At 39.0% G+C, this 20563-nt stretch overlaps 1 protein-coding gene across 3 annotated transcripts in view; it reads right to left on the bottom strand.

The window, feature by feature from the left end:
• COBLL1 (cordon-bleu WH2 repeat protein like 1) overlaps nt 1–16021 on the bottom strand; it is a 129818-nt gene extending 113797 nt beyond the window's left edge. For 2 of the 3 annotated variants that reach the window (XM_069494739.1, XM_069494660.1), the window contains exons 1-2: nt 15601–15688; nt 14814–14904 (exon numbers count right to left, since the gene is read on the bottom strand). In XM_069494739.1, the coding sequence (XP_069350840.1) occupies nt 14814–14904; nt 15601–15688 (179 nt within the window). Of the gene's footprint in view, nt 1–14786; nt 14905–15600; nt 15689–15910 lie in introns of those variants that run through there. The other variant, XM_069494879.1, reaches the window with a different exon arrangement.
• Nucleotides 16022–20563: the final 4542 nt, after the last annotated feature.

The following is a 20563-nucleotide window of genomic DNA, read 5'->3' as shown; positions in this document are numbered from 1 at the left end:
CATCTGGCACAGGGACTTTCACAGTAGACTTATGAACCTTCTAGCCAAACCCATCCTCCACTTCCTGGGAGAGGCAAATGAGAACAGGGCATGTCCTGTCCAATAACAATTATATTAGGATGTTTTCTGACAATAGAGATAGTACTTAAGATTTAGCAAACATAAGCCAAATGCCTAATAGATACTGGTGTTATTTCCACACTTTCATTCTGCATTATTATCCTCTTCCACCATGGAGGAAACTGCAGCTCAGGAAAGGAAAACAAAGTGCCTAAGCCAGCAAGTGGTAAAGAAGAGATTGAGATCCAGGTCTTCTGTCTCCAAGCCCACTCTACAACAGCAGCTTGCCAAGTGCTATCTGACTTCTGGCTGGACCAGTTTTATTTGAAACCAAAACCAATGCTATTAAATGCCAGAGAGCCAAGTACACTAGTTCATTGCATCAGACAGCTGTCAGGCAGCCTGCAGAGTTAAATGGAGAGCATTAGGCTTACTTAAAATGCTTTATGGAATAATGGATCATGTTAAATTATCATTTCTTTAAGGTTGTTTAATGATGAATTCTGGCTTAGAATTTCATCTTATTTTGGGGCAAGATAAAATGCCAATTTGTTGCTAACAAACATTCTTAGGGAAAAAAAGGTAGACAAACTTGCTTTCCACTATAGTATTTGTAGTTCTGTAACCATTTTGAAGTGTAACACCCAAAAACACTGGGACAAAGGAACGTTCATACTGATTTTTCTTTCCTATGTGCCTTTTTGACAACTCAATTTCTTACATTCATGATATCTCTAAATTTTCACCTCTTCTTTCAAGAGCTAGAAGAAAACACCTGTTATTTGGTCTTATTCTTCAGCCCATTATTGTTCACATCAAAAGGCTAATGTCCTCTACTAACAAAAGTCCTGAATCAAAATAGCAAGGCTATTGACAATTTAGATTTCAGGGTATAAACACAAATGAGTAAGCGTTCTTATGCACTAATCAATCACACAATTAATGACTAATTATTTCGCTCTCAAAACCTATAACCTGTTCTACAAATCAAATGCAACTCTACTATCATTATTCAAATAGGAATATTTAGGCTGTAAATAATATAGCCCTTATGTCCTGTTAAACAACTCTGTGACAGTCAAAGTTTTAGTTTTCTCTAGATATAAAATGGAAACATTACTCAATTTTCACTTAATGAAATGCATATTTTTTTCATAAATACCACAGCAAAGACTAATGTTAAAAAAGAATCTCAAACTGATAATGGAATTTTATAATAGAGACCTAAGAAATTCAGAGCAGTAAATTTAATGATGTGGCATTTAATGGTGCCTTAGCAACGATTCATTGGTTAATGGCTATAAAAATGAATATTAAATACTCAGTTCAATACTTTGCCTAACTGAGCTTCTACCACTCCAATGGAGCAGGCTTGTCTCCATCTCCAACACTGACCTCTTGCTTGAGTTCACACAAATTCAAATAATACCTATCTAGTAACTGATCATTATATGTCTAGGTATATTCAGGAAATTAAATTAAGCCCTGCAATTTAGACAAAAGAAGTAATCAAGAATCTGGCCTTTCCCTTTTAGGATTTCAAAATAGATTGTAAACTGCATAAAGGATGCTAAAATGATCAATTAATAGCAAAGGGTGGGAGGGGAGAAAAATCTAAATATCCATCAATAGGGGACTAGTTATATAAATTATGGTTCATCACTACAAAGATATAATACACAGCTAGAAAAAGAAATAAAGTCCTTTATGTAATGAAATGGAGTAACTAATGGAGCTCCGGTTAGCACGCGGTTCTTATATGAAATGGAGTAAGTACTGAGATAAAGTTAAAAAAGTATAAAGCAGCAACAATTGTGTATAAAAGGGGAATTTTACATCTGCTTAAAAAAAAAGAAAAAAAAGGAGGGGGAAACAATATACAAACACACATTCATTTACTCACAAGTATAAAAAAAACTTACTACCCATACAGTAGCCACATGAGGCTCCTCAGCACTTGAGATGTTGCTAGTGTGGGGAAGAAACCAACATTTTAATTAACTTACATTTCAAATCTGACTCAGTGTAAAATATTTTTCTGTTAAAAACAACTTGTTTTGGAAGACTTAGAATCATGTCAGCCAGGGAGTCATGTAATTTATTATTTAAACTAATGTTTTTAATTTGGCTGCTAGAAAATTTAAAATTTCATTTGTGGCTCACATTTATTTCCATGGGACAGTGCTATTATAGAGTACCCTACCAGGATTCAAAAGAACTGGTAACACTGCTTGCCTCTGGGGAGAAAACCTGGGTGACAAGAACCAACGCACTGGAAGGAGATGTCTCACTGTTTTGTCATTTTTCTCTTTTGATTTTTGTGTCATTTGAATATACTGCCTATTAGAAAAATAATGAATAAATAACGTGACTCCATAAATACCACTGTAAAGAATTGTCTTTGGCATAACTATCAATTTTGGATAAAATCTTTCCTCCCAAAATCATATATGGTACTTCTGAAGGCGGTATATATAGTCTTTGGCAGAAAACACTTCCTAATAACCTAAGATCATGGAAGTGTTCCACAAATAGTGCAAGAGTTACAAAGTAAGCATAAGAGATCAAAGTGCTCAAGCCTCAGATTGCTTGCTTAGTTGCAGCACAGTCTAGCATTAGCACAGCTGCTTTTTCTTCCACCGTCAGAAACTGTTCTGGTTTTCATTTTTCCATTCACTGAATATATTTTGCTTATTTTCTGGTTCCATTCTTCAACATCTCCAAATGAAAATTTAATTATCCTCACATTTCCATTTAGCAAAGCATGCTAACCAAAGGAGGAAAAAACCCAAGAAAATTCTCCTCTTCACAACCCTATGAAACTTAACTTTTTTCCACAATGCGGAAGTGTAAAAATAATAAGCAGATCACAAAGGGCTCAAGGACAGAGAGGAAATAAGTATCATATACACAACTAAAATATGCTTTATGGATTTAAATATAAAATGAAAATTCAGATTGTATATGAAGAGGGTATTACCCAAAACCTCCCATTTTATTTTGAAAATAAACACTTAAAAATTTTGTTTGAGACAGCCAATTTCAGAACTTTAAATGTACATATTAATGAAAACTACTTCTCGTTAGCAATGTTAAATTTAAGAAGCTGGTTGGTTCTCTACGCTTGAGGAAGAAAAACGCCTCCCTTTCTCAACTCCTAAGTGCTCTCCTCCTTTCTCTCTACTTTTATAAGAATGTTTGACATAGGTCCACATTGGTGTGTATCATTCTGAGGAAAGAGTCCCAGAGCCACAGAAATAACTTGCGCAAAGCTAATCACAATGGCTCCACTTCAGTGGCAACTCAGTTGGAATGGGTTCCTCAGTTTATAAAAGTAGTAGTAAAAGATGTTGAGGATGGAATTAAATTGTTTTTGCTGTACTACTTACTTCCTGCCTCCTAAACTGTGCAAGGTTCTAGCGAGGTATATCATTTCTTGGTGCCCCCATGGCTATTCCTTTATTTTTTAAATTTTTTTAGAGGCTGGCCCTCCCTGCAGAAGAGAATCAGCCCCTCGCAGAGGAGAACCAGCGATTCCTTTAATACCATTGGGTATTTGGGGTACCTTTATGTTCAAACCATTCTAATATCCATGGGATTCCAGAAACCTGGTCTCTACCTTGCCTAAGCTTTACAATAATAAAAGGAAACTATGAATGATCCAAACTCATGACATTCAAATCCTCCATTGCTGCCAATTTTAACTTTTGATGTACTTAATATCTGGCGGAATATAAAAAAGAACGGATTTGGGTTACCAAAAATTATAGCAAATACTCATTCTATACCTTCATAGTTCTCCCAGCATCTCTTAACCTAACCTGTACACATTCAACATTCTCAGATGTTCTGCTTATTGCAGGCCTTCCAGAACATGGATCACTTTCAACAGATTCTTAACCATCTTTGAAGCTTTTGCTCCACACTTTTATTTGCACTGCACTCATCACATCATCCCCAAATCATCCAAATAGTTTCCCCCAAGGAATGTTCAAGTTTAACGCAAAATTTGATACAGATTCCATGCTCTACTTGCTCAATCATTTTGAATGCAATGGCCGCACAGTACACACACTCAACAGTGTCTAGCACCCCACTGAATATTAACAGTACAATGAAGTCGTCATTGTTCACACATGCGCATTACAGTCCACTCGCCTTGGCTGCCAGGCTACATTAATGTGGCACAAACCAGTCTGGTTATATCAAGATACTGGATACTTTCTGGACATTATTAAATTTTATATATTAAATTAAATTTTGAATTGATTAGAAACTCTAAAAACTTCCCTGGCCGAGCGAGGTGGCTCATGCCTGTAATCCTAGCACTCTGGGAGGCCGAGGCGGGTGGATCACTCAAGGTCAGGAGTTCGAGACCAGCCTGAGCAAGAGCGAGACCCCCATCTCTACTAAAAATAGAAAGAAATTATATGGACAACTAAAATATATATAGAAAAAATTAGCCGGGCATGGTGGCGCATGCCTGTAGTCCCAGCTACTCGGGAGGCTGAGGCAGAAGGATCGCTTGAGCCCAGGAGTTTGAGGTTGCTGTGAGCTAGGCTGACGCCATGGCACTCATTCTAGCCCGGGCAACAAAGTGAGACTCTGTCTCAAAAAAAAATAAATAAATAAAAAATAAAAACTTCCCTAAATAAATTCAAAGCTATTCTACCTATAACCACAGAACTGAAGTCGTTTGGAAACGTATTCCTAGATTTCACAAGGTCACTGGCACAAACTTTAGAACTGCATTTGCTTAGCACCATCCAAATTTCCTATATATTTCCACAAACATAGAGGATCACAAACAGAAGTTATTATTCTTAAATACTGTTCCTTTCAAACCAGATTGTATTTCAAAAATGATGCCTGGTAAACTGGAGTAAACTAGAAGTTAGAATAGGTTCTAGATATAAAATTTGTCTCAATTAAAATGTGAGGGGGAAAATGAGTATATTTTCCCCTTCAGAACACTGGTGTTAAATATCTTTCAATCAAATGAAGTCCCATCTCATTCTCCTAGAGAGGAAAAAAGTTCATAGGTAATAAACTAATCACAATAAAACTTGCCCTCTTTTAGAGAAAGCAAACTAAGGATAAAAGACTGATAGCATAGGATCACAACACAGAACTTAAGAATTCCCTTATTTTCACCTGTTGATGTTCTTCTCTGCCCCTTTCAGCTTCCTCTCCTGAGGCATAGCAAAAATGATTTTTTGATTTAAATTAAAGCATCTTTAGCTACTCTCTGGAAACGGGGAACACCACACCTTATGTAGGAGCAAGAGGCAGGAAGAACCCACTCCTACAGTCTGGTAGGACACTTTGCTTAGGAGTTTTGCCACCAAAAATAAATGAATCGTGGATACCTGAGAATAATGGCAGCTACTACAGACCAAGAAATACAGATGCCATCCTACAAGACAATGACCCCCTCTCTTTGTCAATTCTATTAAAGCAATGATACAGCAAGTGATATCAAGCTTTAAAGGAAAAGAGAAACAAAGGGTTGCTTTTCTGACATTTCCACTTTGCATATAACTTACATTCATGTTAGTACACAGGCGAAAATAAATTCAGTAACTCCTATAATTATCTTGACCACTGTTGACTCAATTGGCCTAGAAACTATGGCACATCCATCAGGCCTGGGAATGGTAGCCTAGTAGTCATTTTCACATTTAGCTGCTCAGTTTCCTGTTTTTCCAGCACATCTGAACCAATATACAACTGTAGCAGCTGTTAAAATTTTGGCTTCTGCCACCACTACTCTCCTTGGACTCATCTAATACTTCCTCACTTCCATTTTTCCAGAAGTAATAGCATGAGTGCGTGTGCGTTAAAGGCAGATTAGAGAGATGAAAGTCCTCAAAGACTGGTAATAAATGTCTCACCTAGCTTTGAGCATCTTAATTCTATTTCCTTACAAATAAATCTTGTGAGTATATAAGCTGTGATACTAGACTATAAAATGAAATGGTATATTTAATTTTAAATTTACCAGAATGCCTACCAATTACTTGTTCTTAAAACCCTCAAATTAATCATACTGTAAAACAATGTACTTTTTCCCCACGATTACCATCATTTTAAAGACATATTCTGATGCCTTTGGCATTCAGTCCTATTTAAAGCCAATGTACACACTATACAAAAAAATCAGAATCATTATTTTATAAATAAAACCAACCATATTTTAAACCCAAACTATTATAACTCAGGTTCTTATTCAACCACATTTCAAATGCTTGCATCTGAAATATATATTTCTTTGGCTTTATAAATATACATACACTTCGGCTATTTTCAAAAATCTAATCTTCCCAAATATGGCATTTTTAAACCATTAAATATGTCCACAGGAATTTTCTACAAGTCTGAGGTAATTACAGAGGAAAACTTCTGTCCTATTAACCCATAATTTTTTTTGAAAAGTAACTGTTTATATTATTCCTAAAGCTCTGATTTCAACTGGGGGATCCAACGGAGAGCAAGGGTGACTGGAGGAAAGGACAGCGAGGGATTCAGGAGGTAATCCCTGCTCACCCAGCACCTCCGTGCTCATGTCCTCACAGCCAGACTGAAAAGTCTGAAGGAGGCTACATTTTTTTCTAGAGTAAAAGGAACTTAACCCAATTCTGTAGGGTCACGTGCTTTTCTCCCACCCCATTCCTGAGGGCCTGCCTCTGAGATATGTCCCTGAGCAGATACGAGTGTGGAAAAGCAGGTATATTCCCAACACAGGGCACCACAAGTAGTAGGGACCCAAATATTAATAGCTTAATTTATTGCCTATGAAATTTGGCGATTTCAATCTTTGTAAAGCTTTAACTATTTTTTTTTTTTTTTTCCTTGAGACAGAGTCTCAGCTCCGTTGCCCCGGGTAGAGTGCACTGGCACCATCAGAGCTCACAACAACCTCCAACTCCTGAGCTCAAGCGATTCTCCAGCCTCAGCTTCCTTAGCAGCTGGGACTACAGGCACGTACCACGACACCGGCTAATTTTTCTATTTTGAGTAGAGATGGGGTCTTGCTCTTGCTCAGGCTGGTCTCGAACTCCTGAGCAATCCTTCCACCTGGACTCCCAGAGAGCTAGGATTACAGGTGTGAGGCACCACACCCAGCCAAACTTTTTAAAATGTAATAAAAGCTACAAATAGAACTAAATTTTCAACTTTTTATGAGTTGCACTTAACAGACTTTCTCCTACCTTTACATTCTTTGCTGCCTTAATACTGAGATGGTCATACCAATTAAAGCACTTTCTTTGTCAAAATACTCCAAAATTCAACTCTACAGACTTATGTCTAAAGTGAATAGTTTCAAAATATTTAACTCTGTAAAACACCATTGTGAACTTAAACTGTATGAAAAAAAATAAGCTCACTCTAGCATTTTTCTAAAGACTAGCTAGTCTTGAAGAGTCTTTTCCAAGGAATTCGTTCCTCTCATATGAAGTTTGTAAGCAAAACTGAAGACATTTGGCCCTTTATAAATAGTCATGGGAAACTTCTTTCTCCCATACTTTTAGTTTGTTTTTACTGTAACAGATGGGAAAAAAATGTAGCAAAGCAAAGTCATTAAAAAAAAAGTCTCATAACATAACTATCATACTCATGTTAGAACACTAAAAGCTTGAGGATATGAAATATCTTTAACAACAATAAAAACACCTGCTGGAAATTATAAAGACAGTTTGACTTGTAAAGTAGGTTTAGATTCACAAAACTAGATAGGAACTCCTTCCACCTTTGGTCCATTTCCTCCTGGGCACATTTGTTGCTAAACATATTATCGGTCATTTTCATGAAAGTTTCTCCAGCCCAGAAGTCTAGACTTCTCCCTAAAATAAATTCCAACATCTTATGTTAAAAGTCTGAAATATTTGCCAAGGGAACAAGCCTACTCTTCACTTGAAAAAGAAATCAATCACCAGTCACCATTCTGCAAAATCCTTTATTTCAAGATGTATTTTACTTCATGCAAACAGAATATAAATCATTTTGTTCCAACTGACATTTAAATTCAATACTCAGCAGTCTCTCATACTAAATAAATTTTCAATTAAATAATCACTACTTCATTTACTGATTTCATAAGTTAGGCTGGTGGGGGGGGGAGATCAACAAACTTTTCTGTGTAGAGCCAGAGGGCAAATATTTTTAGCTCTACAGACCACATGGTCTTTATCTGGACTACTCAACTATAATGTGAAAGCAGCTGTGGATAGTATGCAAATAAGTGTGGTTACTTGTCAATAAAACTCTTTAGAAACACAGGTGGAGGATAAAAGATTAATATCCAGAATATATAGAGAACTGAAACTCAACCAAAAAAACCAAAACAAACACAAAGCATATTCAAAAAAAAAAAAAAAAATGGGCAAAGGACTTGAACAGACATTTTACCAAAGAAGATATATGGGCCGGGCGCGGTGGCTCACGCCTGTAATCCTAGCACTCTGGGAGGCCGAGGCGGGTGGATCGCTCGAGGTCAGGAGTTCGAGACCAGCCTGAGCAAGAGCGAGACCCCGTCTCTACTAAAAATAGAAAGAAATTATATGGACAACTAAAATATATATATACAAAAAAAAAAAAAATTAGCCGGGCATGGTGGCGCATGCCTGTAGTCCCAGCTACTCGGGAGGCTGAGGCAGTAGGATCACTTAAGCCCAGGAGTTTGAGGTTGCTGTGAGCTAGACTGACGCCATGGCACTCACTCTAGCCGGGCAACAAAGCGAGACTCTGTCTCAAAAAAAAAAAAAAAAAAAAAAAAAAAAAAAGAAGATATATGAATAGCCAGTGAAAAAGATGCTCAAAATCACCTATTAGGGAAATACAAATCAAACCCACAGGGAGATATAACATCACACCCATTAGGATGGCTACTACAGGGGAAAGGGGATTACACTAGAAAATAACACTTAGTGAAAAGAAATTGGACACTTGTGTACTGTTGGTGGGAATGCAAAATGGTACAACCACTGTGGAAAACAGTATGGCAGTTCCTCAGAATACTAAAAATAAAATTACTATATGATTCTTCAATTCTACTTCTAACTATACACTCAAAAGAATTGAAAGCAGGGTCTTCAAGAGGTAGTTGTACACCCATGTTCATAGCCACACTGCTCACAATAACTAAAATGTGGAAGCAACTGAAATAGCCATTGATGGATGAATGGATAAATAAAATGTGGTCAATATATACAACACAATATTTTGCCTTTCTGAAGATTTAAGAGCTAATAGTACTTTTTAAATTTTTGCTACTTTTTGAGGAAATATATTAACTTCATTTACAATGGAACCGAAGCTCAGCTATAAAAAGAAGTACTGTTACATGCATGCTGCAACATGTTTGAACCTTGAGGATATCATGCTATGTGAAATATGCCAGTCAAAAAAAGACAGACTGTATGATTTCACTTATAAGAGGTACCTCAAGGCCAGGTGTGGTGGCTCACACCTGTAATCCTAGCACTCTGGGAGGCAGAGGCAGGAGGATCACTAGAGGTCAGGAGTTCGAGACCAGCCTCAGCAAGAGCGAGACCCTCTCTCTACTAAAAATAGAAAGAAATTAGCTGGACAACTAAAACTAGAAAAATTAGCCAGGCATGGTGGCGCACACCTGTAGTCCCAGCTACTCAGGAGGCTGAGGCAGGAGGATTGCTTGAGCCCAGGAGTTTGAGGTTGCTGTGAGCTAGGCTGATGCGATGGCACTCTAGCCTGGGCAACAGAGCAAGACTGTCTCAAAAAAAAAAAAAAAAAAAAAAAAAAAAGAGGTACCTCAAGTAGTCAAAATCATAGAGACAAAGTAGAATGGTGGTTGCCAGAGGCTGAAGAGAGGGAGAAAGGGAAGTTATTGTTTAGTGGGTATAGAGTTTCAGTTATCCCAGGTTAAAAAAGTCATAAATACGAATGGTGTTGCTGGCTGAAGATGAATGTGCTTAATATCACTGAACTGTATGCTTAAAAATGGTTACAATGGTAAATTTTGTTATGCATATTTTATCACCATAAAAAAAGAATTGGAGAAAAGGGGGGGTGGGGGGGAGACAGGTAAAGTGCCATTTCGACCTTCAGGACATAGTTTGCTGACCCATGAGTTAGGCTATTGCATTTTAAGTTCTAAGCACCACCATAATTTTTGAAGCAAACATCACAGTATCATATCTACACTAACATATTCCTTTTTTTCCTGCAGTTATAGGTAATTTCTTTAGTAAAGCTCTTACGATTAGAAGGCAATTTTCCAGTGCCCTGAAAAATGTGTTTTATATAAAATAAGGGCTCATGAGTTTTTGACTAATTAAATGAAAGCAGTTGTCTTAACACAAAGCTTTCCATTTATTATATAAATACACCTGGCATTTCAGTAAAAATGTTACGTCATAATACTGTTATTCAATATCCTCTAACGCATTTAGAAGAAATTAGACTTCAAAGGAGAAGTCTAGCGTTTTTTAATAAAACACTTTATTTTTCTTATTTGGTAATCAAAAATCCTACTTTTGAAATTTTGCTATAATTGCTGCCCAATAGCTAAACTTAGTAGACTTTGTCATATGACAAAAAAAGGCTGTCAGTTTACTAAGAGTTAAATTGTCCCAAACACATACAAATGTTAAATCTGATTTTGAAGACATAACCCAAATACTGAGCCTCCTTTTAAATGATAGACATTGTAGTTTTTTAAAACCATAATATAAACATGATTTTAAAAAGAATCAAGACAATGCATCTATAATTTCACTTTCAATAAAAATCTTCAGCTATTCAGTATAATCCACCGTAGTAAACATACTGGGTGAGACAGGCCTAGTGATGAAGAACACAGGTTTGGGATAAGAGCTTGTTTCTAATACTCTTCCATTGCTTACAGTTGTGTGTCCTTCAGTGTGTTAATTAGGCTCTCTGAGCCTCAGTTCCATTAATTGTAAAATGAAATTAATATACTTTCTCAAAAAGTAGCAAAAATATTAAAAATACTGTAAAGCACTTAAATGAAATCTTCAGAGGGGCAAAATAACTCTGAAAGTTTCAATCTTTAGTGCCCTGCAATTGATTAACAGCAATGTCCATTTTATTTCTGGCATTATCTCTGTCTCAGCTGTTTATATATACTTAATGATTCTCAGATCTGGTTGCACATTATTAGAATGGCCCTGAGCAGCATTTTAAAACTAGCCATGCCCTTGTCCCAGCCCAAGCCAATTAAAATCACAATGGGTAAGGGTGTGAAAGCATGCCTATTAAAGAACCCCAGGTAACTCTCCTCTTGAAACCTCAGCTAAGTCATTCACCTTCAAAGTATTCAGTAACTGTTTGCTAACAAGAACTCAGTTAGTACAGTCAGTAAAACTTTAGAACCAACAGTGCACCCAAACAAAAGCTTAAGAAAGCAGCTGCTAAATCATACCTTAATTTTTACTACATCTCCAATTAACTCCATAGTGTCAAAGCTGCAAATATAAAGTGAGCTTTCCTCTCCTGTCCATTTCTGAAATTTTCTTCAGATTTAAAACATTAAGATCCCTCAGAACAAGGACAATTAAGCTTTTGACATTTACATTTCAGAGTCAAAAAAAAAAAAGGCATATGTGTCTGCATATTAAAAAAGGGATCTAAACCAGGGCATGGTGGCATGGGCCTATAGTCCCAGCTACTGAGACAGGAGGATCACCTGAGACCAAGAGTTCAAGGTCAGCCAGGGCAACATAGCAAGACCCCACCCCATCTCTTAAGAAAAGGGGCGGGGGACATAATCTAGAAATCTAGAATGTTAAGGGATTAAGGCATTGCACTGGAGGCCAAGATGAAAGACTCAAGGATGATGACTTTGCCAGCACATGATACTAAGGCAGCCACAATTGTGTACTGTTGCCTCCACTGAAATGTAGAAACTGCCACCTATCCCAAGTAATTTACAATATTGTATGATGCTAAAAGCCAGTTATATGTGTGAAGACACTGAAAATCTTTTAAAACTTTGCAATAATACAATTATTATTTACAGTATTTAGACAAGCAGCAGCTCAAGAGCCATAAAACAATTACTTTTCCTAATCAGTCATTCCCTGAATATGCTAATTTATCATAGAAATAATGCACGTGGGGAGGAAGATATCAACCACATTTTACCTGAAATGTATATTAAAAAAAGTACTGAGTTAATGATTAAACATAAAATATTTGTTAAAATGTAGATTATTACACAGTGGTCAAAAAAAGATTAAAAGTAATTAACATAATGAACTAAGCAACTAAAGCTCTGGGTTCTTTTTCTGGTTTTGCTACTAATTTGCTGTGGGACTTCAACAAAGTCACTCAGTGTCTATAGGCTTCAGATTCTCACTTGTAAAATATGGAGAATGAGACTTGTTACAATGTTAAAATGACTTGTTACAACAATGTAAAACTAGGAAAATTACAGAGGAATTCTTTCAAACAGTAATATCCAAAAATAAGAACTAAACTGGGCCTCACCGAGCTATTAGAGTAACTGGGCTATTAGAGTAATGAGTAATGGTATAGTCAGTTTTACAGTAAAAAATTTACTTCCAAAACCTAACAATTATTTTAAGATTGTTCCCTGACACCTCCCAAATACTCTTATGTCAGTTATTGGGACTTATGTCCCAATTCTGGGACTTATGTCCCAGAATTTAAACGTTTTTAATGTTCTGGGTTTTTGAGAAAGAACAAAAGCAATACTGAATACTATTCAACAAATACTGCATAACAGGCACTTGGAATATGCCGAAGGACAAGATAGACAAGCGGAAGAAGAAAGATGAAGTATAGAAGTAATTTTTTATGTTTATATTTTTCAGGTAGTAATAACTTCTCTGAATAGAATAACGGAAGGTAAAATGATACACTGGTGGTGTTATTTCAGGTAAGATGTTGAAGCATCTTTCTAGATAGGCCTCCTTAAATTTGGAGAGGGGAGAGCAAAAGTCCTTAAAAAATATTTGAGAAATTAGATAAAGCATTTTTGCACATTCTCTTAGAGCAAAGAACTTACCAGTTAAACCTTTAAATACTCAAAAGTAAAATCTGAAGTCTCTTACTATAGTCATTCTTGTCACTAAAAATACCTTTCCATTTCTTCATCACAGAGCCATCTGACCTCACTTCAAATCACTTGATTTCTGAACACCCATGGGTGTATTTTGGGTATGTGGGCATATTGGCTTGTATTTTTTTCCCCTAAATAGTACCCTAATCTATTCCCAAATTCAATTTAATTCTATCTTTTGTAGTACCTGAATACATTTCAGTATTCTGAAAACCATCCCACCATCAAGGTCTCTGCATAGACCTTGATTTTTTATGCTACATATCTTTCTACAAACGTATTTCTTTACTCATACCACCTAATGTGAGAACATATGGAAGGATACATGAAAATATCTAAACAATGAAAAACCTGGGGAAAGAAGAGGAACAAGTCAACAGCAATAGGGCTATTTTCAGGGGACAGAAAGCTAATTGGAGCAAAATGAAAGAATTCATACACTACATGTTTCCTCTACGTAAGCATTATACTAAATATCTTTTAGATTAGTCATGTTGCTTTGAGACTTTTCCATGTTTCCTCTAGACAACTGCCAATGTTCGCATGGTCTCTGATGAATAAACATGCTGTGACTTGCTTCTAAGGAAACGCCTGTCATGTTCCAGGGAAAAATGACTTCTCCACTCTTAAATCAGAAAAACTGTACAACTCTCATTCATTACTTACAACGATTTTTCCTTAACATTTCTATTTCTGAAATATTTGTATTTTCGTTAGGGCATTTCTGCATTCCGATTAACTAAGAAAGAAAAGAAACTGAGCTGGGGGAACCCTTGTAACAAAAAGTTACACTACATCAAACTACATCTGAGGAGCTTCCCACTTCAGAAGCTCAACTAGCACCCAAGGTATTCCTGCACTATTTATCAAGACCAAGGTTATTTTCAGATTCCCCTCATCTCTTGCAGAAATACCTGTTCTCGTTACTGTTTACCCAAAAGCTTAGCAGGGTCGTTATTAGCATATCTGGCAGGAAGACATGCTTCATTTAATATTAACTGGCCATGTGACAGCCCCTTCCCCTCCAATGTCTCCTCAAACACGTGAGGATAAAAAGAACAGTTGTTTGCAATCTGACTTTGCACTTGGTTTTGGCACCAGCAATTGGTCACAGGCACACACACCCCCAATCAGAGGCGCGCACCCCGCCCGCTCCCGGAACTGTCTTGCGTGTTGACAGCTGGCACACACTTCTGTCGCCCTCCACCCGCTTGCGGAAAGCCCCTTCCTCAGAGTCACCTTGACGTAGCTCACCTGCCCAGCCCTCGCTCTTGGCCAAAGAAACTTTTTTCCTCCTTTCCTAGGAGCTCACTTACAGGTACCGTCCACTGCTCCTCCAGAGCCCCGACAAGGGGCCCTTTGTTAGAAATTTTGCTCCCGGACTCCTCACCCAATTCCTGGCATTCGGCTGGCCTTCGGCGACCCAGGGCAGCCCCAGTGGGAAAGCAATCAAAAACTCCCCCAGCCCTCGCTCCAGGCGGCCTCCGAGAACGCGGGGAGGAAGCAGCCTCCCGGGCCGCGTGCAGGACGGCCAGGGAGTCAGGTTGTTGGCAGGGCAGCGAGGTGCCAGCCAGGTAAACCGGCTGAGGCCCTGCTACCCTCGCCCTCCCCGGGGAGCGGCGGCGCGGCGCTCTGGGCTTACCCTGCCGGGGCGGCGAGCGGCGTGGGCGCCGCCGGGGCGTCCTGCGGGAGCGGGGCTCGGCCGTCCATCGCCCTGAGGGGCGCTGCGCGGGCTCCAGGTCTCAGGCGGCGCGTCACTGCTGGGGTGGGAGAGGCCGGCGGGTCAGGGCGGGACGCGCGCCTTCCCGGGGCCGGAGCGGGGCTGGCCGCGCGTCAAGAGCCCGCCCGAGCCACCCAGCCCGGGCCGGCCCGCCTCCCGGGTGCGCTTCCACCTGCGGGCCCCGGCTCCCAGCCCGCGGGCGCCGCCGTCGCCGCAGGTCCTAGCGGGGGCCCGCAGCCGCGGCGGCAGGAGGCGGCGCTGCAGCCCCCGCCCCGTGGGTTTACTGGGTAGCCATTTGGCGCCTCTCGGGGAGGGAGCGGAGCTGCCCAGGCTGGAAGAGGAGGAGGAGCGGGGCCAGGCGCACCGGCATCGCCGCCACGCCGGCAGCACTCTCCCGGGCTCCTCCGGCCGAGTTTGCACAAACAAAACGCCCTGGGAAAACTTTTCCCGGAGAAAAGTTGGGAAGGCTAATCTCTCTTTTCCCACCCAGGGCTCCTACTCCCTTTTCAAAAGGAGACAGTAGCTCGCCTGTTCTCTTGCGGCTTCCTCTCCTACTCTTCCCTCCCCCGGCCCGCGCGCTTGCAGCTCGGCTCTCAAGCCAGGACTTGAGTGGAGAGAAAGCGGCCACCTCTCCGAGGCTCGGCCCGGCGCCGGCCGGGCCGAGTCGGCGCCCCCCTGCCCCGCGGGCGGGGTGCCGGGCGCTGCGGGGCCTCTGCTCAAGCCTGCTCGCACTCACCCTGCCCCATTTCCCTGCCCAGAGCCCGGGAGCTCGCCGCCGCCTCCGCCACGCGGCCGTCCGCAAGTGGGGACGAACGCGGCGGCATCGGAGCAAGCGAGGCAGCGAGCCGGAGAGGGGAACGGGGCGGGGGCGGGCCGGGAGCGAGTCGGAATTTCCTTCCCCCGGGGCTTCGGGGCTTTGGGGTCCGGCTGGGGAAGCCGAAGGGAAAGGAAGCTCCCAAGCGAAGTGTTCCCATTCCCACCGCTAGGGCGTCGTTTCGGGAAGGCGGGCGCGCCGAGCGGGACAGGTGGGGAGAGAGGGAAGGTACCTGCCCTGCGAGAACCCGAGGGAATGACCCGGCGGCTGCAGCGGAAGTGAGGAGAGAAACTCGCAGAACGGGGCCTGCGGCTCGTCCACCCTGCAATCTGACCTTCGACACCTTGCGTGGTTTTCTCAAATTTGTGTTTTTAACTGGACCTCTACGATTGCTGTTAAGAGCGCACCTGTGACACTGTGCTCTCTCTAATTGATGGCAGGTGTAAGCTTGCCGTGTCTTCAGAAGAATAGTTGTTTTCTTTTTAAGCCTATAACAGCTGTGACATGAGGACTGGACAATATCATGTCTGATGACGATCTAAGAATTGAATGATAGGTTTTATTCACCTCTTGAAAGTTTTACTGGAGTAAAGGGATCACGTAGACACAGCTGTGTGCTTGTTTGTACGTTTTAGTTCCCACCCCACGTGCATGCTGTTTAGATGATTCCTTACACCTGACAAACAGGTATATTTGCATATCTCCTACATAGTCTTTCAAGCTCCAGTTGTTTTAAGTGCAAGTCATTTTGATGGGTCAAAAAGCGTACATTCAGAAAATTATCTGAAATTAAGGAATTAAAACTACAATTTAAAAATAATATTTGGTGGCTGTGCACGGTGGCTCAGGCTTTTAATCCTAGCACTCTGGGAGGCTGAGGTGGGAGGATAGCTTGAGACCAGGAGTGCGAGACCAGCCTGACCAATATAGTGAGACCTTTTCTCTACAGAAAATAGAAAAATTAGCCCCGGTGGTGGCACGCTCTTGTAGTCCCAGCTACTCTGAAGGCTGAGGCAGGAGGATCTCTTGAGCTCAGGAGTTTGAAGTTGCAGTGAACTGTGATGACCTCACCGCACTCTATCCTAGGCAAGGGAGCTAGACCCTATCTCAAAAAACACACAAAAAAAAAAAAAAAAATGGGAAGGAACTGATGGAGAGATCTTACATGGAGCAGCATCCTGAAGGTACCTCTGCTGTAGTACTAATGTCAAGTAACAGATCTGTGTTAGCCACTTCACCCTGACAGAATAACACTTGGTAGATAATAAAATTACATTGATATTCAGAAACAATGTTTGGCTAAATGCTCCTTTAGCTATTTATCCACTGTAGCTACCAAAAAGATTGCTGAACTAAATGCCTAGTAATATGTCATTTGTCTGTTATGTTTAGGCATTAAGTATTTATTCTTTTTGCAATGCATAATATAGTCCTTTCGGTGCATCTTCACATATGAAAAGAAGAAAATGGCTTATTTGTATTACAATATTGAAACCATATCAGAAAGAGCTGCTTTTAGATGTTTTAACTAATATTAATCAAAGCAATTTATTTAAATGTCTCTGGATTTTAGTCTTCAAACAATAACTCAAGTTAAACAATTTCATGAATCATTTATGCCTCTAAATGACTAGATTTTACAGTTGCTTGCACAATGATGCAAATGTTGAGTAACAGTGAAACTAAAAGTCTATAACTTTCAATCACAAGATTAAGATTAAAACTAATTAGTTTCAACCTTAATTTATGACATACTAGTAATATTATGGACCCCATTAGGCTAATCTTAAACATAAAAAATTTTCATAACATTTCATAACTGCTGAAGGCATTTTCAGTGCTCACCAATGTTTCCTGTCCTGGTCCTAGGCATAGGGGCGAATTATATCCTCCACCTCACTGGAATTAGGTATGAGCATGTGACTTTGGTAAGTGAATTGTAAGCAGACATGAAATGTTTTATTTCCTGGTGGAATCACTTAAGCCAGTGTTTGTGTCTCAGTGCTCTTTTCCCTTGCTGCTGCAATAATGAAAGCATGTATTAAAATGGAGGTGGCACAATATTGAAGGACTCTGGAATGCTAAAACCGTTACCCTGAGCACAGCTGCCCTGGGGAGTCCCAGGAACCACAACAGAATCTGCATAAGCAAGAAATAAGATTATGTTGATCCATACCACTGAAATATTGGAGTGGTTTGTTGCCCAGCATTACTTAGCTTGCCTTAGGTATAGTCATGTTTGACAACTTTCAGAACCAAGACTAGACTTGAAGTTCTTCTGTTGTTATACTCAACTATCCTCACTGTAGTCTGCTTGTTGTAGAGTTCATTAACAAAATAAGAATCACAGTTGCTATAAATCTTTTCAGGTAATGATAGAAAGCTGCTTTCCAGTCTTTCCCTCTAGTTATACAGAACTGTTTCAAACTTGTCCAAGTTTCCAAGATTTTGCTCAATTTCCCTGTTTGGAAATCTCCCCTTTCCCCCTGCCATCCAATTATTTTTAATACATATGCTCAGGTATTATCCCCTCAGGAAGACTTGTGACTGCTAGGTAGAAGTAGTTTTTCCCTTTCTTGAGCACCCCCTGTGCGGTGGGGCAAGGCCCCATGACACTTTGTTTCAGTTATTCATTTATACAGTAGCAGAGTTAGAGGAGTTTGTGCTTAAAAGACAATGTCTTATCCTTCGAAAGCGTAGCCCAGAACACAGAAAGCTCTTCTTTGTGGACTGTATAAAGGAAACCCAAAGGACTTTACACCTCAGGAGAATCCTGAGAGGAACTTGAGTCAGGGAAAGACTTTTCAACTCAAAGGGACTGGCAGACCATTCTAAATGGAACAGATGGAAGATGAGTTTGTCCTACTAGGGAGAGAAGACTTATTCTCTCCACATGGCCACCTGATGGCGTTGGTGCCAAAATCAACAGGTAGAAGAAGGCCATATAGCTATAAATCTCTTTGAATGATAATCTAGATTTCAGATTCCTGTTGGAGAGTAATAAAAGGAAAAGAGGTTTACATGTTTACAAGCTTAATAAATATGTATATGGTCATGTAAAAAGAAGCAGACAAAGGCTAGTTAAAGTGGGCCATGCAAAAATTGCTGGAAAAATAGAATTGGGGGTTGTCTAAATACTTTTATAAACTATTTGGAACAATGAAAAAATGTTAAATGTTTATTTAAAGTATGTATTTATTCAACTATAAGTGCCACTGATAAGATTTATTTAAAACTGAAAAATCACACTTCATTGGTAGTTAATATTTCTCTACGAATTCCACCTTTGCACATTACAACCTAAAGGAAGTGCTTATTTTATGTCTTCCTAGATAGTGTGTATGTGTGTAGCTTTATATAGCAAGATCAGAGTTGTTACATTTCAATTTTAATGAAAGTCTTCAGACTTTGTGCTTCAAAGAAGCTACCTAATCACAGGCAAACATTTTTTTTTTAAGGTCTTCATGTATAAGAGTTAATTGATGAAAACAGGGAGTTGAAAGTCAGGATTATGGCTTTATTCCCAACTAGTTTGTTATAATTTCATCTTTATATAGTGCTTTCATAATTTAGAGAGTACTCCTACATGTGCTAAAACATAGAAAGTGGTGTTAGAATTCAGTGTTCCCAAAATAAATGCTCAATGAGAGAGATTTATCCCAAAGTAGAAAAAATCTTTTCCTTTGGCTGCCAGGAATCCTGGCCAGATTTTATACTTAATCATGACTATCTTACTCTTTATCATTGATATATCTGCTTTTCCCTGCCTTCTTATTTCAATTTAAAATCTTATTTTAATGCCTTTTTTCAAACTGTCCAACAATTGTCTAATAGGTAAGAATAAATTCGATACCTATGTTTGTTGAAATATAGTTTAACACAAAAATAACTACTTATGAAAAATTCTCTTGATTTTGGTTCATTGGAAAACTTGTTTCTTCTTTGCATTCAAGACAGAAATATGCAAAGGAAAATATAAAAAATCATTAACAGCTTTTAAATGATTCAATATTTAAAATAATGTTCAATGATGCAATCATAATAAAAAATTAGCTCTGTCCATTGAAATTACTTCAAGAACAATGGTTAATTAAAAAATTTAAAGGCAAATATAATAACTAAAGGCTGCATTGTTTATGCAGTTTTTGATAGCCATGGTAATCATAGCCATTCTTACTCTCATGAGATCTATTATATAATATGTGAAATAAATGACATACTCAAATGAAGTGGTGATACAGCTATTCACGTTATCAAGTGTTTAATGTGTGCCCTTCTTTAAGAATTGATCGTAAGTATTTTTTGAAGGGTAAATGAGTGTGGAGGATATTTTTTATACAGTTATTTTTATATTATTTTAACAGAACAAAGTCATTTGGCTAATACATTCCTAAAATATAAGTAAATTCCTATTTTTCCTCTATGAAGTTTAATATCTACTTATATCAAAGTTTGAAGAAAATAAGAACAACACTGTTTTTAAAGGAAAAATGTAAGTATCACTTTTCATGGTCTTCTGTTTGGAATTAAAAATGTATTATACTTTTTCTCTTTTGGGGGGTCATTTACAACTAAGCATTTTAGAAATTAAAAGTACCAAAATAGATGTGCTTTATTGTCAATTTCAATGAGTTTTTAACTAATCAAATTTTACATTTTGAAACATGGAAAATCACTGTACATTTTCTTAGAATGTCCAAGATTATATATATTCATGAATTAAGTTTTATTTCAATAAAAGGAGCATTTATTCAATATCTGCTATACCAAGCATTGCAGCAGGGAAACAAAGCTCACAAAGATATTACCTCTGCCCTTAAGGAGCTCACAGACTATTTTCAGTACTATTTTTGTGACTCTCAGTCAAGTTAAAAGCTAAAGAAAA

This window comes from Eulemur rufifrons, chromosome 1 (assembly GCF_041146395.1).
Source record: "Eulemur rufifrons isolate Redbay chromosome 1, OSU_ERuf_1, whole genome shotgun sequence".
Taxonomy (NCBI): Eukaryota; Metazoa; Chordata; class Mammalia; order Primates; family Lemuridae; genus Eulemur; species Eulemur rufifrons.
Note: the sequence above shows the minus strand (reverse complement) of the source record. Positions and strands in the feature narration are given on the sequence as shown.